The following is a 25,688-nucleotide window of genomic DNA, read 5'->3' on the forward strand; positions in this document are numbered from 1 at the left end:
CACGCCTACAGTACAGCCAGGGCTAATCTAAAGAAGGGCATCAAAAAAGCCAAACACCATTACAAAAAGAAGATAGAAGAACACTTCTCCAACTCCAACCCCCGACGCATGTGGCAAGGACTCCAGACCATTACAGACCACAGGATCACCAAGCCCTCCCCCGCATCCTCCAGTGTTTCCTTCCTCAACGAGCTCAACAACTTTTATGCTCGTTTTGAGCGAGGGTACCTCACAACCACAACCATAACAGACATGACGCCAGACCACCAACCTCTGACTCTCTCCCTCACCGATGTACGAGCGGTGCTGAGCAGGATCAATGTCCACAAGGCTGCAGGCCCTGATGGCATCCCTGGGCATGTTCTCAGAGCATGTTCTTGGTACCAGCCTGCTTCAAATCCACCTCCATCGTCCCGATACCCAAAAACTCCAACCCATCTAGCCTCAATGACTACCGCCCGGTAGCACTCACCCCCATCATCACTAAGTGCTTAGAGCAGCTGATCTTAGCACACTTCAAATCCTGCCACCCCCCCCCCCCCCCAACCCCACCCTGCACCACCACTAATTTGCATACCGCCAGAACAGGAGCACAGAGGATGCAGTCTCAATTGCACTGCACTCTGTCCTCTCACACCTGGACAACAACAACACCTACGCCAGAATGCTGTTTATAGACTTCAGTTGAGCATTCAATACAATCCACCCCTCACAACTCATCAGGAAACTGACAGACCTGGGGATCAGTTCCCTCACCTGCAAATGGTTACTGGACTTCCTGACCAACCGCCCTCAACATGTCCGACTGGATAACCGCTGCTCATCAACAATCACAATGAACACTGTTGTACCACAAGGCTGTGTGATGAGCCCTTTCCTCTACTCCCTTTTCACCCACGACTGCAGACCTGCTGATGGTTCCAACACCATCATTAAGTTTGCAGATGACACCACGGTGATTGGCCTCATCAGTGACAACGATGAGACCGCCTACAGGGAGGAGGTGGACCGTCTGACTGAGTGGTGCGACACAAACAACCTGCTGCTCAACACTGAGAAGACTAAGGAGCTCATCATGGACTACAGGAGGAATGCTGACCCATATCCACCCATCCACATTGAGGGGACGGCAGTGGAGCGTGTGAGCAGCTTCAACTTCCTGGGAGTCCACATCTCCGAGGATCTCACCTGGACTACCAACTGCTCCAAGCTGGTCAAGAAGGCTCACCAGCACCTCTTCTTCTTGAAGACTCTGAGGAAGAACAACCTGTCCTCAGACATCCTGGTGAACTTCTATCGCTGCACCATCGAGAGCATCCTGACCAACTGTATAACAGTCTGGTATGGGAACTGCTCCGCCTCAGACCGGAAGGCATTGCAGAGGGTCGGGAAAACTGCCCAGCGCATCGCCGGAGCACCACTTCCTGCCATAAAGGACATCTACAGGAAGTGGTGTCTGAAAAGGGCTAGGAAAATCATCAGAGACCACAGTCACCCATCACATGCACTGATCACCCTGCTGCCCTCTGGGAGGCGCTACAGAAGCCTCCGGACTAAGACCACCAGGTACCGGAACAGTTTCTTCCCCACAGCTGTCAGACTCCTGAACTCTGCCTCCTGACATATGACCCACATTAAACTCATGGACTGCTTGTAGTAACTACAGCCTGTACATACTTATAGTCATAGAATATTCATAACATACTTCATACCATGTACATTATAACATACGTAATAGATCCATTTCTGTAATATACTTACCCATCTATATTACTGCTAACATATAAATTTGTAATACATCTATATCACGGCTAAAGCACTTTCTGGATGGATGCAAACTGCATTTCGTTGCCCTGTACCTGTACATGTGCAATGACAATAAAGTTTAATTCTATTCTATTCTATTCTATAAAGCAGGAGGAACAAGTGTGGTGAATGAGGCTGATGACAGGAACAGGTGAGATGAATGGAGTTGATGAGGTGCAGACTGAGGTTGCTAGGGAAACAGGGCTTGGCTGGAGCTTGATGAGGGGACCAGGTGTGCCGCATTAAGGCTGAAAGATTGGGAGTCATGACAGTTTCCAGAAAAAATGCAGAAGCGTCGTACACCCAAAGACAGACAAAGAGCCTTGGGGATAAGATAGGGAGGAGAGGAGGAAAAAAGCGTCTGTACTCTCCAAGAACCAGAAGAAGAATTTTTCAACAACTGGGCATCATTTCATTCATTTTCAACAACATTTATGGGTAGTTCCAGGAATTAATGGTAAAACCTACACACTGTCTCTTTAACATCAACAAGACCAAGTAGACTTCTTCAAGCACAAAACTCCTCCGCCCTCCATTTGCATCAAGTATGTCCATGTGGAAAGGGTTCCTTTTTCAGACTGCTTGGAGTCCATGTTTCAGAGTCAAAAAACACATCTGCTCTGGTTAAAAAAAGTTCACCAGTGGCTTCACTTTTTGAGGATCTTGAAGTGAAGTGGGCTGCAGTCTGACTTGATGTGCCATAACTGTGTTCAGCAGCCAAAAACAGTCTCCAGAGGGTCATTAGAGCAGTGGGAAAAGTAATCGGCTGCTCCCTCCCCTCACTGGACTCAGTCGCCACCCAAAGTTGTCTTAGTAGAGTGAAGACTATTACATTCACACTCTTCATCCCAACCATCGTCTGTTCAGCAGGCTTCCCTCAGGTTCAGATTCATTTGTAGCGGAACAAACGGGATGAACAACTTATAAACTCCTAAATGCAAACACAGTGAACTTTTTTTCATGTGGTGGTTTTGTGTGTTGTTACTTACCCCTGTATGAGAAACGCTTTGGAGAGGAGCTGTGGTTGATAACGTTTATTGAAGAATTTAGGCCAAACTGGCACATGATCAATACTTTCTCCACAACTGGCACTAGACATACATTTTAGAAAAGTACTGACAAATATTTTACTCAGAACCTTTCATTTTTAGACTTTCGGGGGATTTTAGCTAAATAGATTGAGCACAAAACATCCACGATTTCTTGTGTTCATCTGAGGAAGTGCAGTTTGAGGCTGGTGTGTCCGTAATTTTGCCAGATAGCAAATATCCGCAGTGTCACCCGAAGCCTTGTTGCTCATTCCAACTGTGAGCAATCAAACGAAACTGCACAAACCTGCCCAAACTCACATTATTACTCCTGAGAAATCTTACACGCTCAAACAAGAAGCAAAATAAACTCAAATCTTAGCCCACACAGCCGCCTGTCCAACTGCCTACATATCCACCTACATGCTCAGGTTTTGGACTTAGTAAGGCTGTTTCTTTGTCACCAGAGGCACATCTGAACTTACGATGCGATTGCTTTATACGAGGTCACAAAACACACATTTTATAAATATTTCAACTAATTTGCTCCATCCAGCAACATCTATTTAAAATAGTGAATTGGTAACATCAGTTTTCTGTCCCTAATGAATGAGTGGTGCATTAAGCAGCACTGCAGCATTGTACTGCAGGTCCAAAGCCCTTTCAATGCTGTCTGCCAAAAATGTCACAAGCACGAATGATGCCCAATCTCCTTTCAGCAATCCCCTTTGATTTCTCTTGCTTTGCCATCTTTCACTGTTTGTTTGAGTCCCTCTGTGAGTTCCTCGTTTTCCTCTTTCATGTAATCCTCCTTTTCACACAGACAAGCGCACACACACATGCACACTCTACTCTAATCTTTAATCCATCCAAAAAAAATCTGTGCATTTCTCTCCCTTGCCTTTTGCCTTCTTTACCCGTTTTTTTGTCTCACTCACATTTCTCTCCCTCGACAGATGGAGTGTGATAATTTCATCACCGTCCTCCAGAAAGTAAATGACACATTCATAGTATGTGGGACAAATGCTGGAAGCCCCAGATGTTGGATGCTGGTAAATATCTTCAGATAAATGTCTTCAAGCATGCACGCTTCTCTTTTAGCTGCTGCAAGTGCTCTCTCCCACAAATTGAGCAGTCTCGGTTTATGAGGAGAATCTATCTGCCTCTTCACTTGTGTTTTTCTGCCGGTGAGATCAAGGTTAGGAGTTATCCATTCCAATTTTCACAAAGTAATGAACATAGGATGAATTGAGGTTTATCCAGCAAGTGTGGAGTAAAAACATATAACACCAAGGCCTTGAACACCGCCTTCCTCCTGCAGGTAAACGACTCAGTGCTGACAGATGTCCACGGTGCTGGGCACATAGGATCACCCTCTGACATCTCACCACCCTACCCTTCACAGAGGTCAATCAACTTGCCTGCAGGTAATCAGATTCAGATTTCAGATTTCAGATTTATTGGCTAAGTAAAAGTACATTTACAAGGAATTTGTCTTCGGTAGATGTTCGCTCTCTAAAACACACAACAACCACAATAAATGAGAATAAAAATACCTAAAAACACATAAGAAAATGTATACCCACACACATGTTCATTTACACACACGCATATATACATATATACATACCCACACACACACACACACACACATACGCATGCACGCACACACACACACACACACACACACACACACACACTAATAAACTCAAGGAGGAAAATATACCTTTTTCCTCCACAAGTCTAAAAATAGAGAAAGAGGAAAAGAGTAGAAAATTTCACATGAAGCCACAAGTTGTGACAGAATTTAATAAACCTTAGACGGGAGCAGCATGGTGCAACTGAGGTGAAATGGCTCCCGTGTTTTTAAAGTGAAGGAAAATCCACAGCGTGAATCGTTTCAAGGTACAGAGCAGTCCAAGTCACTTCAGACATAATAATCACGTCAGAGGATGAAAATTATTTAACTTATAATGAACTTCACGGGAGGATGGATCACATTAATGAGCATTGCTGCAGTAAGGTAAGTAAAACCATTAACAATGATATTTTTATTGGAATTTAATCATTTTCCTAAATAAAGTGTTAAAATTATTTAGTGGCTTTGTTACTTCAGGAGGTTTTAGAGTCAGTATCTTATTTTAAGTGTGAAACCACCTTTAGATTTAGTTATCTCTTTAGTGTCTGGAGCAGAATCAGACACACGTGAAGTGTCTTGGAGTTATATGACTCTTTTTATTAACCCTTGATTCATAAGAGAGGGGAGGAAAATCGTTTCACTCCAAGTCGCTTGCTATATATATATATATATATATATATATATATGTGTGTGTGTGTGTGTGTGTGTGTGTGTGTGTGTATAATATAATGATATATTAAATAAGCCAGTGACGTTAGCACGTCATATTGTCAATCTAGCATCATGGATTCACCCATCTTGGCTTGCAAAGACTGTTGTTGATTTAGTGTCCAGGAGAGGGCATAGCATGTGTCCGCTAGTAGGCACTAAGCATTAGCATTAGCAACTCAACAGAATGTCAGAATGACTTCAGGCTTGTGTTATTTGTGAAGATAAACCATCAATGTTGCAGAGTCAGTGGTAGAGTCGCATTGTTGTTAGCCAATCAGAGGTGAGATGTCCAAATGTCAGTAAACAAGACTCCAAATCCTGCTGTTCTCAGCTCCCTTCTGCTCTGACTCAAATCTAGTTCCTGAAACAGGAACACCAGAGCTTTTTTCCCCACAGGGACTGACTCACAAGGAATCCATTTATATTAGAGACCACAGCAAATGCATAAAAAAAACAAGTGAATAGGAGCTCAGTGATAATCCCACTTATTAAAAGAATGTTCTGGAAGGCTGTCATCATTCAGTCATTGTTTTTAGCCTCTGAAGTTGGTTTACATTTTTCAAGAAGACATGAACTCCATCTTTGAACATCTTAGGTGTGTTCTTGCTGTGTCTTTGTAAATCCATGCTTTCGTTCTTTTTTAAACACAGAAACAGTTTTGTTTACCTGTTTGTAGCTACGGTTTCGCTGACACCAACCCAAAAAACCATAGACATAGTAGTTAACAGAATCAGACAAGACAAAACTTTACATAAAAGGACAAACCTCACAGCAGATGACATAGCACAACTGATAGGACTGGTAGCTAACTCCACTTACTTCACATACGACAACACAATATACAAACAACTGGAAGGCTTCGCCATGGGTAACCCGTTATCAGCCACCCTGTGCGAGTTTTTCATGGAAGACCTGGAACAAAAAGCCATAGCCACCGCCCCCCCCAAACTGCAAAATAAAACTATGGAAACGCTAGGTAGACGACATACTGGAAATCATACCAAAAGGTCAAACAGAAACACTAACACAACACTTAAACAATATTGACGACACGGGCAACATAAAATTCACTTATGAGTTAGAAACAGAAGGCAGCATAGCATTTATGGACATGAAAATCACCAGGCAGACCGACGGGACCCTAAACATAAACACATACAGGAAACCAACACACACAGACCAATATTTATTATGGACATCAGAACACCCCACCATACACAAAATGTCAGTAATCAGAACATTATATCACCGAGCAAACATAATAACAGAAGAGAGAGACCGTAAACAAGAGGACAAACACATACAACACGCTTTAAAGACCTGCAGATACCCGACATGGGCAATAAACAAAGGAAAACAACAAACAAAAACAGAAAGCAAAGAACAACCCAAAAAAAGAACCAGAAACCCAGAAAGACAAGAACCAAAACCAGTGATAACCCTACCATACATCAGAGGCATAACGGAAAAAATAAGAGCAACAATGAAAAAACACAACATAAACACACCAACAAAGCCATACACAACAGTTAGAAAAGGATTAGTACACCCAAAAGACAAGATACCAGCTGGACAAAAATGTGGAGTCATCTACGAAATCCCATGCAAAATATGCAATAAAACATACATAGGAGAAACCGGACGCCAACTCAATACACGGACAATAGAACACAGAAAGGAGTGCGAGAAAGAGGCAAATCGTAAACACACAAGAGCAGCAAAAGAAGAAGCAGAAAGTACAATAAAAAAGTCAGCCGTAACAGATCATTGCTTAAGAGAAAACCATATAATGGACTGGGACAGCACACGGATCATAACCACTGAACAACAAAAATACAAAAGATGGATCAAGGAAGCAATAGAGATAAGGAGACGTGGATGTGGGACCATGAACAGGGACGACGGAGTTTACACGCTGGACCACGCATGGGACTGCATCGTCGGAGAGGGGAGAGCGGGCAGTAGAAGGCGACAACGTCCTCTGCTGCCCGCAGATAAACGGAGAAGGAAGGGACGCGCCACCATCAGCGTCAGCCTGAAGAAGCCGGCAGCTGTCGGCAAAACCGTAGCTACAAACAAGTAAACAAAACTGTTTCTGTGTTTAAAAAAGAACGAAAGCATGGATGAACTCCATCATCTGGTAATTTAATGTATGAAAAATGTTAGAAGTTTAGAAACAGTTTTTGACTTTTTTCCATAATGATTTTTGAGAAAGTTGCATTTTTAATGATCAAACACATTTTCTGTATTTAAAGGCAGACTAAGCTACTTTTTCATATACTTTTTATAATTTTCTTCAGCCAGTATGTGCTAAAATGACCTTTTACAGGGTTAATGAAAAGTCCCTCAGACCCCCACTGCGGCCAGAATACCACATTTGCATCTTTAGAGTGCCAGGACGCCATCTTTGGACTTGGAAAAAAATCAGCTGATATAATTGGTACTACAGTCTGCTTCCAGCACATTTCCTACATGTTTTAGATCATGAACACAGCTGATTTGTTTGATATAGTGATGATCTAGAAACTAATAAAGGCTGAGGAGACATTTCAGCAGTTAGATTAAGGTGTTAAAAGGACTTAAGGTGTTAAAAAGACGAACACATAGCGAGGTGATAAGTTTCACTTTTGCTTTGACCACAAATAATTAATAGCAGACAATAGGGGATGCTAAAAGCAAGTTAAACTGCTTAGTATCCTATCCCCCCCACCACCACCCCTCACCCACAGCAAATGAAACACCTGACAGTGTCGTTTTTAAGCTGTGCATCACATTAGGAAAAGAGAAATGCTTCTAATTAAAGCTGACCTTTAGTGATCATGTAGCATGGAGAGAAACATTGAATCTGCTTGCCTTTTGAACCATCCAATCTAGATTTGTTTAAAGAGGCACTCAAATCAGTGAGGGTCTGGTTTTCACCGCAGGGTGCTCTTCCAAGTGGGGGATGATTGCGGATTCAATAAGCCGGTCCTTTGCTTAAGCTGAGCAGTGTTCAAATAGTGATCAGTCCTGATTAGGGTGTTACAGACGAATCCCCGTCTGCATTGCTATGGAGACAGAGCTCAGAGCTGCAATATGGTGATTCGTAGGAGCTCATTTATGCAGTAGGGTATTCCGCCTTAATGTCTTCTTCACTTTTGATCTTGACTTTTTTATGTTTTTGTCCTCTTGAGATTCCCTTTCTGCTGTGTGCTTTTATTTCTCTTTCCTGCTTCGTCCTCTTCTCTAGCTTCAGTCAGTCCCCTACTAAAATCCCTCCAACTCCCCTCTATCTACCTTGTACCAATTCATCAAGTGTGCTCTATCTTTTTCTGTTCTTTTCACATTCTTATGCACTGTTCTCTTCTCTTGTGCATCTTTTTCTTTCGCCCTGGCTGTCTCAGATGGGAGTCTGTATTCTGCCATGTCGTCGGTGGGAGGTCATCCTGGCTCGATCCGTCGAACATTTGGCTCACAGAAACTCCTGAAGACGGAGAACATTTGGCTGCTGAGTGAGTAGGAGGAGAGGAGTCATGCAGAAGCTACACAGGTTTAGTCAAATGCATATGGAGATGGTGGGTGGTGTTCTGTAAATCATCTACTATCAGTCTCAGAGGGGAAAAGAACTCATAGCGTCAGTAACCTTTCCACTGAGATCAAACATTTATGCACCTGCTTATCGCCACAGTGTCTTTTTATTATTAGTACTGTCAAAACAGTTTATTATAAATATAGAAATGTAGTCAGATCAGACTTTTCGTTTATTTTGGTTGAGACAAGGTGAAGATGTGGCATCCTATTAGCTTTTGCATGACATTTTAATGGGTTTAGTTTATTCTCATCATCAGATGCACAATTTGCTGGTGCAGCCATAATCCCTTCCTCTGAAAAGTTCAAGGAGGAGATCTATTTCTTCTTCACTGAATTCAACAAAACGACCAGGGTGGATGAAGAGCCATACAGGGCACGGATTGGACGAATCTGCACGGTAAAAAATCCTGCAAAGAAAGGATACACACACACACACACACACACACACACACATAATATATATACATATATATATATATATATATATATATATACAGAGTTGTAAAAGTAATTAATATTTTACTCGGTACAAATGTCAGTGATGTAATGCATTACAATGCATTTTTAACCTGGAATCAAGTGGTGGGATTTCTTCAGGGTTTGAATTATGTGAAGACCAAAAAGAGGTCCAGTTTCCATCTATATTACATTATTTATCGACTCTCAGTGCTCGGGGACTTATTTTGTGCGGAGAGATCGGAGAGTGCTGATGGTTCGTGCGCATCAGGCAGTTGCATCCTGCGCACGACCTCAGTAACATTCTCAAAGTCACGTCACCGAAAGAAAACAATTAACAGGTGATCGTTCATGTCCGCTTTTATTTTTTTGTAATTTCTACTTTATTCGTAGCTGACGCGCTACACCTAAAGAACTGTTATTAAAGCTGATTGTTTTTAACCACAATCCTAGCTCAGCCAGATATTACATCACCTTCTGCTGGATGTTTAATGAGCTCAAAGAGCCTCATGAGTTACATTTAGATTGCTACATTCATATTTGAGGTTATTTTGGTAAGAGCAACTTAAAGTAATGCAAAAGTAATGTAATGCCTTACATCTTTAAATCAGTTATATTGTAATGCAACAAATTACTTTGAAATAAGAGTAACAAGTAATAAACAATGCATTACAGTTTGGAAGCAACTTGCCCAACACTGTATGTAGTGTGTGTGTGTGTGTGTGTGTGTGTGTGTGTGTGTGTGTGTGTGTGTGTGTGTGTGTGTGTGTGTGTGTGTGTGTGTGTGTGTGTGTGTGTGTGTGTGTGTGTGTGTGTGTGTGTGTGTGTGTGTGTGTGTGTGTGTGTGTGTGTGTGTGTGTGTGTGTGTGTGTGTGTGTGTTTTAAATGTGAGGCCTGTTGAAAGTAAATTGATATATTTCATCGTAGCAGAGATTTAGGGTTTAAATCTAAGCGCCAGCTGGGCTCTAGAAAGCTTCCTCAATGCAAACAAGTCTTGTTGCCATGGTGTCACGATGTGGGTTGGAGGAGTTGGACCCAATGCGCAGATACCCAGAACGACACGAGGCAGGAGAGGATGTAAAGGAAAACATTCTTTATTAAGAATGACGAATATAAAACAAAACCTAGAAGGACGCAAAGCCAAAAAATAAATCCTAGAAGGGCATGAAGCCAGAAACCTAGAGGCCTAAGAGTGGAGTGGAGTGGAGTGGAGTGGAGGAGGAGGAGGAGGAGGAGGAGGAGGAAGAGGAAGAGCAGGAGGGGACACGACAAAACAATGCTGACAAGGTCAATGGACCAACAACACACATTGAGACGCAGACAGGGTTTTATACACAGGGGCAGGATGATTGGGAGATGAGCTGCAGGTGTGTGGGGGAGAGAGAAACTGAGGAAACCTGGTGAAATCAATTTACTAATCAGGGAGAGGAATCTAAGCTGAGGAGGGGAAATAAAGCATGACCTATGAATAATTACCAAACCTAAAGACTAGAAGAACAAGACAAATAACTAACGATTTAAGGAGGAAAGGAGAACTAAAAAACGGTGGGGAAGGACCAAGGAAGGAACCTAGAAGAAAACCTGAACCTATGAAAGGGAACCTATGAAACTACAGGGAAAAATTAGCTAGATAATATAAATACAAAGAAAACTAAAGAATATGTGAACCTGGGAAACCTGGTGGGAGCTGGAGACAAGCAGGGGCACAGAAACCTAAGGGGAGAACCTGGAGTGGGCTGGGGAACACAAGGAGACACATAAGGGGAACCTAGAGGGGGGCTGGACAACACATGAGGGGTACGCAGGACGCAGGCCATGACACATGGTTGCTCAACGCAGCAGAGCTTTAAACATACCGGAGAATACATTATTTAAGCATCAAAGCACTCAAAATCCCTGTAGAGAACTCTTTCTGGGAATCATCCTGACGGAAAAACAGCTCAATAAAAATAACTGAAGACTAAATAAAAAAATAAATAAAGACAGAAGCTTTTTAAATAGAATGGATGCGAAACTTCTGGATTACATTTGGACAAGTTGTTGGTCAAATTCACAAAAAATCACAGATTCTCAGGAGGGAAGAACAATATGACACAATAATAAACACAATATGTAGATTCATCTGGTTTGGTATTAATCATGTAAGGGTTTAAAGATGCCACTGATTTGCTTAGGGAACAAACTTCAGAAGACGTTTCCTTTTGTGAAACTTTGCAATCAGTGATATCAAACCAGGTGTTTTCTAATTAGCAGTGAAAGGCAAAACACCTGCTGGTCTGCGTGACTCACGACTCACACTCTAATTAGATCTCAAGCTAAATGAAAGGAGAAAAGGTTAAATTAGAGGTTTTTCACTTGTGCTGATGAATGACAAACATCACCCTTTTGTGGAATATTTTTATTTACTGCCTTAGATTCGTTCACACTTCTTAGCTAGCTCACTGGGAGCTAAGTGGGGATATTAGAGTCTTTTGTTCATATGTGTTAAATCCAGAAACATGATTCACCTCGAACTGCAGGGGCATGAAAATGACTGTAATCTGTTACTAGGTACACCGTGATGGACCTGATTATAAAACCTAGAAATAATCTCTGACATCATTTTAGATAAACCGGATAACGGACACACCTTTTTTGTGTTTAGCGCTGCTAGAGCCACAGCCGAGGCCATTCTCTGTAAATGTGGGCAGGAATAATGTTTGAATGATATTTGGTAAAACTGAGTAAATAAATAGGATTTAAAGGTGGGGGTTTCTCGTTTATTCAACACATTTGCAGTGTTCTCTAGTGTAAATCAGTGCCTTATGAGTTGTTTAAATAAAAATTATGATGCTCCTGTTCTGAGATGCAGCAGTTTGCTGGTGCAGGTGTGGGCTGAAAACAGCAGGATTACTCATTATCATTAAATAATGGGTGAATGAGAAATCTAAAATCACCTTATGAAATTCCCACTTCCTGGTTTTAATATGAAGATGTGACAATATTTTTAGCATTGTTGTTATCAAAGGTGTCAAACAGGTAAAATAGTTTTGAAAATAATGGTTCTGCTGCACAGCATGGTTTCAAGTCAAAATAGCAACTTGGCAGCAAACACAAAGAAGAATCCACAAGTTATTTGGCCACCTGGCCGCCCCTTTAATGACCGTGTTGTAACATCTCTTCTGTGTCACTTCCAGGTGGATGAAGGTGGCATCAAACCTGTGCTGGCAGACTCTTGGACCACCTTCATGAAAACCCGGGTGATGTGCGGTGCAGGAAACACTCAGCTGCAGTACAACAACATGAAGCAGGCAGTGGTGCTAACAGCTCAGGACAAGAGGGCAGGGGTCATGTATGGCCTTTTCTCCAACGCATGGTGAGCTGGAGCATATCAACTTGTCCAAAAGCACAGCTACAGGAGAGATGTCCAGATATCAGGAAATACTCTAAAGTCTGCCGTGTTCAGCTCTCCTCTGATGTGGCTCACTTCTAGTTCCTGAAACAAGCCACTTGAGTTTCTCGTCGGTTCTTTTACCATTAAGTGTGTATGGCTATTTAGTTGCCCCAACAACCACTTGCATTGTGCATTTCAAGATGTTTTTATCCATTTTTCAGGGGCAGAACAGTTATCTGCGCCTACTCCATCGAAGACATTGACCAAGCCTTTTCCACCTCTAAGCTGAAAGGCTACAGCACACCATTTGTTGGCAGTCGACCTGGGATGGTAGGAAAAAACTGCTGTTTGCGTGTTTTGTCACTGTGCTGGAAGAAACAACAAATGCACGAGTCAGCCTGTAGTTTAGAAACAAAAGGACTGAAGTGCTATTTTTGAGAAGGAGGAGTCATTAAAAGTGAGGCATTTGGAGCTGTTTGTCAGCAGACGTCTTGCTAATTTGAAAGTCCAGCTGGATGACTACATCCCTTTTCTTCCCAGTGTGCCGTCAAAAGCCCTTCAGCAGCAGAAAGTCCAAACATCATCAAAAACCTTGGAGTGATCAGATACCACCCAGAAATTGAGGATGTGATACAGCCTGTTGGCGTGGCTCCACTCGACCTCCCTACAGACGATCAAATCACCCACACAGTGGCCGACATCGTCCTCGCAGTCAATGATGAGCACTACAGCGTTCTTTACCTGGGAACAGGTGGGTGTCTGCATTGATCTGAAAGCCATTTATTTAAATTGGTGCCAGAATTTAAAACCTTGTTGTTGTTGAATATAAGCAGCTTGAGGCGTCTAACGTACCAAAAACCCTGTGCCGTCTCCTACCTGCATGCTAAAGCTTGGTTTATGCTTGACGCATTAACTTTCTGCTTGGTGATGCGGCTCACGTCTGGAACGCGCTTCACAACTCGCAGTGTTTATGGTTCATGCGGCTCGTCTCTGATGTGAGCCAATATTCTCCCAAACTGAACGGGGCAGCATGGAGCTCTACGGCATGCATCCAACACTACACCATAGTAGAAGTAAAAATTACTGTTGTTTACAACATGGCATTCCAGCATTTTTAACAGCGTCCTCGTCTTTTCCGACAGTGCGAGCTATTTCTCTCCAAGAATTTTTAACATGTTGATCACAGGGATCTCTGAGAGCTGAATCATACAAATGTCTGTATTTACGAACCTCTGCCATACTAGTTCTTGCCGGTCTGCCATGTTTTTCCGCGTCCGACCGTCCGCGTGGTTAGAAAATTTCCTAGGTGCGCGGTGCGGAAATTTTGGGCCGTGTGGAGGCGCGGTGGAGCGGCGTGGTTGTTAAGATGACGCAAAATGACGCAACTTTTCCGCGCGGAGCCGTGCGGACCTCGCAGACGCGTCAAGCATAAACCAACCTTAATGCTCACTTAGCTCAGGGAAAATCCAATTTTCCATATCTGATCAACAGTGTTTGCATATCTGGAGCCTTTAGATCATCCAAGTGCAACCGTGCAATGAAGACAACACAGAAAATTAAGCATTATAAATTGAATGGAGCTGCAATTCTAACGCTAAATGTTATTATTTTTGTCCCTTCATGAATGCAACCTAAAGGTTTCTCGACCAGCATATGACTGCTTGTATTTCATCTTCTGAGCCTCCGCTGTCGCTCAAAGCTACTCTAAAAATTGTGTTGGGTCTCTGGAGCATTGCTATGGCAGCCATCACAAGTCTTGTTGCACAGTGTGTATGAAAGATCCACCCTGATCGTCGCTCTTGTTGCTGCAGGGACTGTGTGCTTGTCACTTATCCGGACTTTCTAGTTTGGGGATTTTTCTAGTGGACAAAAAACGGTGTTAGAAAAGACACGTTGATGGCCACTCTCTGTGGGCTTCCCTAACTGTGTCGGGAGGAAAAGAGAGAGCTATGAACAGCTTTGGTGGCCCACAAAGAAACTAGAGCAGTTCGATTCTCATTGGGTCCTGTGGCCAGGAGAAACATTGCTCTTAAATGATGCGCTGTGCTGTTACAGAACGTTTCCTGTTTTATTTCATTTTTTATCTCACTCATCCAGTGTTGTGATTTGTTCATCAAAGTCTGGTATAACAGCATTTTAGTTACTTCATGTTTTATATTACATCACCTTCCCTCCAAGGCATGAGCTATAAATATTCATGACTGCTTCCGAGTGGAGCTCATCAATCTGCATAATGAATTTCAAAGAAGCTCTTATGTTTGTGCAAATGATGGAGAGACACTTCCTTTAGAAATAATTCAGCCTTAAGTGAGTGAACCAAACAGACAACTTGTACAAATGTTGCACTAAAAAACTCTGAACCAATCAAATGAGTAGTTGATCCATTGCGAGTCTTTTGAAAATTTTCATTTTGGGCAGATTGAAGACATTAATAATGCTTGTTGATGAAAAGTTCTTTCATATACATGAGCTGATACTCTACTCAGTTATGTCGTCTGTCACGACGTGCGAGGAGTGGAGCGGAGGAAAGGCGTGGATCCAGACCGGGGAGGAAACAGGCAGACAGGTAGAACTTCTGATAATGATTTATTGGGACGCACGCTGGACAATGAAACAATGACACCACAAGGAACACAGAACAGCAGGGGTTTAAATACATGAGGAACGGGAGCTATGGTGATTGGGAAACAAGAGGCAGGTGGGAGAGGTGGGAGCAATTAACGGAGACACAGACTACAACCTAGGAGAAGACAGGACAGGGTGTGACATCGTCAGTAAAAAAAAAAAAGGTTGGTGAATCATGTAAAAGCAAATTAGACCAAACAGTATAAATAAAAGTGAAGCCAAGATGCACACCTAATACTGTTTTTCTGCTGCTTGGTTTGGATAATTTTGTCACATTGAGTCTCATTTGAATGAAGCCTCTCCTTCCAATCAAACCAAGCTTTATTAATATAGCTGGGGTCGGTCAACAGCGTTTGTCCGGGTGGACCCCGGATCAGTAGCACACGCTTTAACTAAGGTCTTCCTTGGTTAATAACTGTTCCAGTTTCTATCAGAAGCTCAATAAGAGAATAACATTATCTGCAAAAAAAAGCTTTGATGCTATCCGAAGCCCATCCGAACTGGAGACGTGTTAGTTTCATCTAAAAATCCAATCAAGTTTAGAAGTTGGTGACAAAGAGGATCCCTAGCAATGAAGAAGAAGAAGAAGAAGAAGAAGAAGAAGAAGAAGAAGAAAATATCATTTCTATAGCGCCTCTCAAGATAAAAATCACGAGGCGCTTCACAAAAACAAAAAATGTAAAAATATAAAAAAGAATTTAGATATTTTGAATGAGCAAAAAATAGACAATTGTGATTGAAAAATGTTAAGAAAGAGAGAGAGTGAGTAGGAAAGAGGGAAATCAGTGGATCCTGAGGAAGGTGGAATAGGTGGGGAGAGCAGAATAAAGGGAGAGTGGTGAAGAAGGTCATACAAAAGCCAGCTTGAACAAGTGAGCCTTCAGCTACTTTTTGAAGGAGACCACTGAGTCCACTGATCTCAGGCTCAGGGGGAGAGAGTTCCAGAGTCTGGGGGCCACAGCAGCAAATGATCTGTCACCTTTGGTCTTTAGCCTGGTGCTGCACAACCAGTAGGCTTTGATCACTGGACCTCAGGGAGCTGCTGGGGGTGTAGGGACTAAGAAGATCAAATGTTCGGCATTTATCAGAAACATGCCTGGTTTTTCCTGGGAGTGCAAACTAAACTCTCACTCCAGTTAATTAAAAGTGATACTGGGCAGTTTAGCACCCCCTAGTGTCCGTTATTAATTCATTGGGGTTAAACCGAAAATGAAACATATCTCCTCGCTGTGCGTTCGTCTATTTAACACCTTAATCTAACATCTGAAATGTCTCCCCAGCCTTCATTAGTGTTTACAGGAGCGGTTCATCACTAAATCAATCAAATCAGCTGTGTTCATGATCTAAAACATGCAGGTTAACGTGCTGCTAGCAGACTCCAGCTGCAAATGCAATATTCTGGCCACAAGTGGCGGTGGGGTCTGAGTGACATTTCCTTAATCCAAGCAGGCTGCAAACATTCGTTTTCATGCATTTTTATGTTGTGTACTGTTTTTAATTGACTGTGAAGCACAATGGTCAGTTTTATACTGGTGTAAGGTACAGTACAAATAAAGTTAGCTTGGCCCTGTAAAGGGTCATTGTAGCACATACTGGCTCAATAAAATAATTTTAAAATTTGTATAGTTGCATAGTAGCAGAGCAGTTCACTGGACTTCAACAATCTCAGGATGTCTGACTGTGAGACTCAAAAGTCAACAAAGAAGGAACCGAAAACTGTGGACTCCACAAAGGCAAACAAGGACAGTTATTTTTTCTATCAACAGACTGACTTCTGCCAAAGAAAAAGAAGAACTGAAAGTATTAAAAGATTTATATCCCTTCAGTGATTCAGCAACAGATTGACCACAACCTGTGTAAAGTGGTTTTTAGTTCAGTTCTGGAGGTGATACAGCAGAAAGCTTCCCTCGGGGATGGAAGAAATGTCAGGGGCATGCATTTGGTTCAAGTTGACGATGTATTTGAGCTCAGAAGCCATTTAGTTTCCACAGAGTGTGGTACTGTGGCTTAAAGGTTAGAAAGGAAGAAAACAAAAGCCCCTGGCTGAGAAAAATGCAAGGTGGAGAAAAAAATCATAGTAAAGATACGAAATACGGATTTTGTTAGCAGTCGTGTAAGGTTTAACAAAGTAAAAACAAACTCACAGATGTTGTCTTTGAAGCCTCTTAAAAATAAGGTCACATAATTGTGCAGCAGTGGAAGAATAGTGAGGTAGATTTGGACTAAAAGAATATGTTCCCTCAGCAACTTTTGCCTGGATAAATATAACTAAAAAGAGATTCACTCAGCAGATGTCATGACTGCAACACTGTCACCCTTTCCCCCTCTGCTGCTTTGTTTGTGCTGATACACTGTTCTGATAAAAGAGCTGAAAATAGCTGCAGACAAGATTAAAGGAACATATGAGAATAAGCTGAGCGGCATGAAGAACGTTATCTCTGACAACACAAAGAGCAAAAAACCGAGTTGAGGTTCATAAAAATGAGGCAGTTAGCAGACAAAAGGAAAAGCGAGTGACAGCAAGAAGCCGGCTGACTAATTATGCATGAGAACGCGGCTTGCAGAGGGAGCATTCAGGAAAGGAAACTTTAAGATAAAAGGTATGACAGTAGTCACACTGGGGAACGAGAAATTATCATTTACTGTGACAGGAGAGACAACAAGTTTTAACGCTTCTAAAACAAGTCTTTCAGTTCGACAAGTTACGGATGAGACAGGTAAGAGTTGTTTGGAGGCAATAAAAAGCAGCAGTGATGTGGATCATAAGACAAGAAAATGTACTTTTGAATTCAGTGAAACAATCACAGAAACAACCTTAAAAACAAGAGTAAGCAAATATGTATGAGCTGCAGCAGAGGCTGTCTGATAGTAGCACAGCCTGTTCTGCAAAAGTGATGGCTCATGGCTAGAATAATGACTCATCATCTCTCACGCTCTGGATGCCTGCAGTATTGACTAAGCCGAACAATTGTGTCTAAAGTTCCAGCCGGTTTTTGCGTTTGTCTGCTGGAACGCGTTCAGAATACTGACAAAAAATAAATAAATACAAGAAACAGACCAAGCAAAGCTTGCTACTGCACTGCATCCTCATCTATTGTTCAGCACTGAAAATCAGCTCTTTACTCAAAGAATCAATAGTTATTATATGAAAGAGAAATAAATGAAGCAAGTGTGTGCTCAATGTACCTTTTCATTTGGACTACGAATTAGTCGGGGAATGGAGGTCTCCACTGCAGCCCACTAAATTAGCTTTCTGGCAACCAGTTCGGTTTTGTTAGTCTGTTGAAACAACAGAGCTGTTTTTGTTCCCCTTTCAGAAGTCTGTTAAATACACTGTCTTGCCACAAGAAAAGTCACCACCCAAAAAAGTCACACACTCTAATATCTGGTTAGACCGCCTTTAGCTCTGATTACGGCACGCAGTTGCTGTGGCGTTGTTTCGATTAGCTTCTGCAATATTACAAGATGTATTTCCATACAGTGTTGCATTGACATTTCACCAAGATCTTGCATTGATGATGGTGGAGTCTGATTGCTACACAAAGCCTTCTCCAGCACATTCCAAAGATTCTCAATGGGGTCAAGGCCTGGACTTTGTAGTGGTCAATCCATGTGTGAAAATGATGTCCCATACTGCCTGAACCACTCTTTCACTATCTGAGCAAGATGAATCCTGGCATTGTAATCTTGGAATATGCCCGTGTCATCAGAGAACATGGAATAATCTGGTCATTCAGTAGAGTCAGGTAGTCAGCTGACCTCATTCTTGGAGCACATCCTGTTGCTGAACCTAGACCTGACCAACTGCAGCAACCCCAGATCATAGCACTACCCCCACAGGCTTGTACAGTAGGCACTAGGCATGATGGCTGCATCACTTTATCTGCCTCTCTTCTTACCTTGGTGCACCCATCATTCTGGAACATGGTCCATCTGGACTCATCAGACCACATGACCTTCTTCCATTGCTGGGGCTTCAGCCGATGGTTGGAGCTCAGCTGGAACCTCTGATTGAAGCGGCAGGTGCTTGGCATGGACCTCTGTGTTAGTGGCAGCGGCTCTATTCTAGATGAGCAGGAGAGGTGCGTAAAGGGGTGTCCAACCACTTGAGAACACATGAGATGTGTCAAATCGTGGCCTCTCATTTATCCCACTGACCCATAGCTGGCAACAGCGATGAAATTCACAGAGCAGCAGTGAGAAAATAACTTTTTGTTTAGAAAAGTGGGCTGCAGTACCCATATTTACCCCAATGTCATTCTTCCTTCATTCTTACCCCTAACAGTAGTTTTTTCAGGTGCAATTATTGTTTAACTGAGGAAAACTGTCAGCCATCCAGTTCTTGATTGAGGCTAGGCATTCTAGAAGCACATGCAGTTTTGAAAAGTCTAGGACGTCACACTCACACCCAAATCAGACTGTGTGGAATGTAGTAGTGAAAGTGAGTAACTGCGTCTCACCACTTATTTGAATGTAATTACCTTGGTGCGATGGTGTATTGCTATTGTCTTGTTTGTATATAGTTTCATCCACTGTGGACTGAGTTCACTTAACTTAGAGAAGCAAAGTGTGTGAGTCTGTGTCCATGCATTCCTCCACACTACAGAAGAATAACTATTAAGTAGAGATGGAGAGATTCACCGATCTGGACCAGTGGTTCGTTCATGACGTTAGCGATGCGACTGCAGCGGTAGCTTTAGTGTGCATTGCATATAACTGACGGCTAAATCGCAATGTATCTTTCCATGCGTATAAAAACCATGGTTATGTCGATTACTCAATAATTTACCTGCTATGTTACATCACCAGTCTATATCAGCAGAAGCCAGTTGGTGTGCAGCCGCAGGTAGAAAAAAACATCGAGGGACAACATTTACCGACATACGTGTTTCCCGAAAACCACAAGTTTGTGACATGGTCTCCGGTTTCTGCTGCGTTGTCAGCAGACAAATTGTTTTTCTTTTAGATTCTTGTTTTTCTAGTTTGCCTTTATGCAAAGGGCATTTTGAGTGCTCTACAAGAATGTCTGCCATTGAACTATTTCTACATTCTTCAACTCTTTGAAAACATGGGCTCTGAGACATGATACTAAAAAACTTGTAGTCTGATTAAAAATATACTATTGTGTTGGATTTGTTTTTCCTCTTTAGCCCTTTGATGCATGAAATATGAAATCTTCAACCATGACTTTTTAAAGAATTTTTTTTCATTCATCTTTAGATGTGAATGAAACAAATTTCAACAAACATTTTTTGTAATATTTAATAATTTACTAATTATTTATTACATATCCACCTCAGTGGACAGCGTGCATTCTGAACATGAAACATGTTGGCTTGACTTGATGAAGTCCAAATGGAGGGGCTCAAATGCAATTAAGTCTTCAACAGCTGTGCTTAATAGCAAAAATAAATAAATAACAATTTTGAGTACCCGTCCACTGTAGTGACCATTATGCATCAAAGGGTTAGTGTGAAAGGTAGCTATTTTTGTATGTGAGGTGTCTTTAGAGACAAAACACACCATCTGACCAAAGCGGGTTGCTCCTGGCAGCAGCCATCTTTATCACAAAAAGCTCCAAAGCTGCAGGGGACATCTGATTTTTTGTTCAGGTTTTGATTTCTCACTTCAAAAACATCACCGTGAAAAAAAAAAACCTCACAAATGGGACTAGTTTGTCACACTACAGAAAGAAAAAGAGGCTTTGAGATTTTTGAGTGGACCAAAGAGAAAAGACCTTTGAAGGGAATTTTGAGACCACAGAGACAAAATCGACAGAGAAGATTGCAAGACACTGCAATAATTCAAACCGTCAGAAAAACAATAAAATATATTTAACAACAAACATGCAAGCGTAAAAGATTAAACTTCAGCTACCCAAACACTTAGTACACAACAGTTTTGTCTTTTTTTCAAAGCATGACCTGAACTGAAAAATAAAACCAAAAATATGAAGACATTTGAATACTGTTTCCTTCCATAATTGTTAACATAATGATAGCTTTAGATTATTTCATTTGCATATTATGAATACATAACATTTAATCTAAATGCCTAAATAAAACATTTTAGATCCATACTTTTCTTATTGTTTTACAATAATTAAATGCAAACCTAAATTTTTGATTCCTTCTGTAAAATTTTATGAGTCAGCTAATTTATTACAACAGAAAAACATCTGATGGTGGAAGCGACCTGCAGCTAGATGGCATGGTCCACTCGTTTATGACTAGTGAGGTGTGTCTGCTTACATTTCTTTTGCACTGCATCATGGAGTAGTCAGATCTACTCCAAAAATACGTAACCTCCAAACAGAAAATTATTTTAAAAAGTTTTGCAAAGATAATCAGCAAAGTTCACGGGTTTTTACCCAGACTTTTCAAATTGGGAATGTTTGATGTAAACTTATGAGTTTATAACAAAATACTATAAAGTCATTCATTGTAACATACACATTCCCTGGCTTTTTCTCTAAAACTCATGTAGAAGACTAATGAGATTCAAACCAACCCTTCTTTATTTACTCTCATTACTGCAGAACAAGGCAAAGTTCTCAAAGTTCTTCATACCAGCGAGGAGGTCTTCATCATATCTCAGTACTCCATGTTTCACAATGAAGGACCTGTTCTAAAGATGGCCATCGACTCTCAAAAGGTAAGGACTGGTTATGTCTAAATCCATCCATCCATCCATCTTCTGAACCCGCTCAGTCCACGTAGGGTCGCGGGGGGGCTGGTGCCTATCTCCAGCAGTCAACGGGTAATTAGGCGGGGTACACCCTGGACAGAGAGCCAGTCCATCGCAGGGCAACACAGAGACACACAGGACAAACAATCATGCACACACTCACACCTCGGTCGGTTGGTTCGCTGGAGTTTTTGACAATTAAAATTGCGCCCATATTTTCAAAGTTAAACACATCTCTTTTAACAGCGGTAGTTCCTGCATTTATACTGCTCCGCTTCAGCTCTCTCCCCCCTCCCCCTGCGCAGCGGCGGAAAACTCACTGATGCGCCTGCAGCCTCTCAGAGTTCCTGCTGCTTTAAACATTAAAATAATTATTTCATTTTCTGTTCCTCACTTCTGATTACCTTCAATGGTGTCTGTTTGTTGCAACTACCAGGTACAAAAACTTACTAGTTTTTATTTGACTGTTTTTCTGTCCTTCCTGTTTATTATCTTCCTGCATCTCCTCTCAATCCTAAAGAAAAACTGCTACCTGGGTTCATATATATTCACCTCATGAGTTACCTTCGAACTGCAGTTCTAAAAGATCTACCAACCGCAAAAACAGCGGAGTGCGCGCTGCTCGCCGGCCGCATCAGTGAGGTGCGTCACCGGAGGACAAAACAGGTGATGCGCCCCGCTCCACAGCAGCGAAAAGCATCAGGCACAAATAAAAGACATAAAACATAAAAGGAAATGAGCCGACATGAACGATCGCGTGTTAAATTTGTTTTTGAGGTGGCGATACCTGATTTGATAATGTTACTGTGGCCGTACTCAGGACTCAGATGTCTGGAGCGCGTCAACGATCAGAGCTTTGCATGCGCAAGCTGGTTAAGTTTAGGATGGGGGTGAGGGGAATGTTAAATTGCAAGACGGTAAACGTCACAATTTGGTTAAATGTCAGTTTTACCGCGGGTGTCAGTACTGACGCTCTGGCACAGTGCGTCGCCTAAGCCTCCTGACGCGCAGGAGCTCGTCACCTGCTGTCTTTTCCGAGGACTGCATCTTGTCGCTCATTATCACGTGACAGCGCCCTATGATGATGTCAGCGCCAAAACTTACAAAACAAAGAGTAGACTCACCTCTTACATCAGGAAGAATCCGTGTGTTTCGAGCGTTATCCGTTCTTTCATAATCCGTTGTCGATTTGCGATCGGCAGAAGCTTTTCCAGTTCGCGCCTCATTTTTTTTACAGTAGCGGCCCAAAACGATCTCCTAACACATGGATTTTCTGCTTCCTGATCACGTGATGTGTGACGTACGTGGATCAAGATCGGCTTTAGAGCTGGGGTGTTTGTTCTCATGGTGCGGGGACTCGTTCCAACGCCCACACATTTAAAAAATGCAAATGACGACTTTAGTCATCAATGGCAGTGAAGGAGTTCATATGTAACACTGCAGCAAACTGGACACAGAGAAGGACTCAGACTGACATTTGTAAATTTGGTCTCTGTGACCACTGAGAAAAAAAGGAACTTAGTCACTTTACTGCAGTAGCTGAGAGGTGAAAGGGTGTAATTTGGTCAGTAAGATATCAATCATGTTTCTAAGGTCGCGAATACTGTTTCTACAATGCTGTTGCTGATTAGTAATGATTTAATCTTCTCAGTGAAATGGTAATTTGCCAACTTGGTTCAATGGTAAGCTCGGAAACTAAATTGTAACAGATGAAGAAAGAGGCTATTGTTTATTTGGTCTTTGATTTCTTCGACCATCCATTTCTCTTGAATCTTGGACATGAGTCTATAGTTAGAAATGCAGTGTGGGTTTCCTAATTTATTTATTTATTTTTTTCCTAATTTAAAAGTGGTGTGTGGAAATTCTGCTTGACAGATAGACTGAGTCATAATTTCTGTAAAACTGACTAATGCTGAACCAGTACTTCCATTCCGTAAAAGTCTTTAGCTTGGGAGGGTTTGATGTTTTTACTGTGTTGCCGTATTTGCGTCAGCGGCACATACGAAAACCAAACTGGGTTCTTTTCCTGGCAACGTCATCAGGCTCTTTCGTGCAATTTCCATCCACAATGAGTTCAGATGGTTGTCTTGGTTTGTGGTCTACTCACAATAACTTTTTAAGCTGATCCCATATTAAGTTTGAATTGCCTCTAGGCCTCAGTAGTTATAGTCAAAGAAAATGTGTCACTTTCTCAACATAGTTGTTACTGTATTCCATGGTGAACTGCTGTCTGTCGGAGCTGATTTAGACTTTATAGCACTTAAGATCGCATTCTTCTCATTTTCAGGATGTCGGCATTGATCCATGTGAGGCAAATTCTTGATTTCCTGTGTAACCCTGCGAGTAAATGCCTTAATTATGTGCTGGGGTTTGTGATTATCGTGCTTCCATCATGTACATCTTTATCTTTAAGCAGGGAATCCCAGTTGAGGCGCTTCACTGTTTCTGTGAAGCGGTCCTGTATCTTTTTAGGTGTTGTCAGTACTTCCTGCTCCTTAACAGGAGAGACCCTGAATCTCATCAATTTGAAGCTGCAAGTGCTAGAACGCGGTCAGATAGCCCTGCGATCATGTTGAAAGATGATTGAACAATTATTTCTACCACTACCAAATATCAAGTCAAGCTGTGTTTTAGTTATTGTGTTGCTCGTGTTGGTCCTTTAAATTAGGCTAAATGATATTTGGGGTCATGAGGTCATTTTTAGTTTAGTCACATTATGAGACACAGTTTACTAAATTGATCACTTCACACTGGATATTGATCTTTATACACACCATGACTCCACCCCCTCTAGATGTCACGTTGTGAGCCAAGAGGAGGTTAGGACCCAAATATGCAAAGATGCCAGATGACACAGGGTTGGTAGAAAATAATGAAAATCCTTTATTAAAGACTAAATCCAAAAGGGCAGGGAGCCAAAAACAAAAACAAAAAAATAAATCCTACTAACAAAACCGAGAGATATCCAAAAACCAAAATCTAGAGAGGGGACCGAGACAAGGGTGACAAAAACAATGACCCAACAACAAACAGAGATGCAGACAGGGTTAAATACACTGGGGCATGATGAGAGGAAGATAAGCTGCAGGTGCGTGGGGAGAGAAACCTAGTGAAAGCAATTAACTAATCAGGGAGAGGAAACTAACATGACCTAAGAGCAAAAACCTAAAGACAAGAAGAGCAAGCAAAATAACTAATATTCTAAGGGGGGAAGGAAAACTACAAAAACCGGTGGGGAAAGAGACACACTAAAGAGACTAATTAAATGAAAAGCTGAACCTTATAGACAAACTACAGAGGTTTGACTATGGGAGACCAACGGGAGCACAGGACCTGGGAGGGATAATCTGGAGGGGCTGCAGACCAGGGGACACATGAGGAACACAAGGAGACACTTAATGGGATCCTTTAGAGGGGGATGGAGCATACAAGGAGACACATGAGGGAGACGCAGACCATGACACTAGATTTTACTGTCTCATCTGTAGATTTGATAGTCTGGTACCAAGATTGCAGGTAACTGTGGATTTGTATGGGTCCAGGTTTCAGACAAGAAGAGACAATCTAAATATAATTTTGTTAAATATGCCTCGTTTGATCAGCCTTATAGTAAGCTGTGTACATTTAGGTGTCTTCCAAATGATCCATATGGTCTTAGTTTTGAGTCCCATACTATTTTGGAGTGACTGACAGTTTGGAAGACATTCTGTTACCTGTTTTGCTCTCTTACATTGTTATGCTACGCTAATGCTAATGGAATACTGCTGGATAAGGGGAATAACGGGGCTGTTGC

General features: G+C 41.9%; 1 protein-coding gene across 1 annotated transcript in view; it reads left to right on the top strand.

Moving 5' to 3' along the window:
• Positions 1 to 25,688, top strand: part of si:ch211-113g11.6 (semaphorin-7A) — a 58,338-nt gene that overhangs the window by 25,399 nt on the left and 7,251 nt on the right. Inside the window, exons 4-11 of the mRNA XM_015949889.3 lie at positions 3,791 to 3,886; positions 4,156 to 4,261; positions 8,568 to 8,675; positions 9,012 to 9,151; positions 12,387 to 12,565; positions 12,805 to 12,913; positions 13,124 to 13,334; positions 21,747 to 21,862. Of these exons, the coding sequence (XP_015805375.1) occupies positions 3,791 to 3,886; positions 4,156 to 4,261; positions 8,568 to 8,675; positions 9,012 to 9,151; positions 12,387 to 12,565; positions 12,805 to 12,913; positions 13,124 to 13,334; positions 21,747 to 21,862 (1,065 nt within the window). The remainder of the gene's footprint in view (positions 1 to 3,790; positions 3,887 to 4,155; positions 4,262 to 8,567; positions 8,676 to 9,011; positions 9,152 to 12,386; positions 12,566 to 12,804; positions 12,914 to 13,123; positions 13,335 to 21,746; positions 21,863 to 25,688) is intronic.

Source organism: Nothobranchius furzeri, chromosome 5 (genome assembly GCF_043380555.1).
Source record: "Nothobranchius furzeri strain GRZ-AD chromosome 5, NfurGRZ-RIMD1, whole genome shotgun sequence".
Lineage (NCBI taxonomy): Eukaryota > Metazoa > Chordata > Actinopteri > Cyprinodontiformes > Nothobranchiidae > Nothobranchius > Nothobranchius furzeri.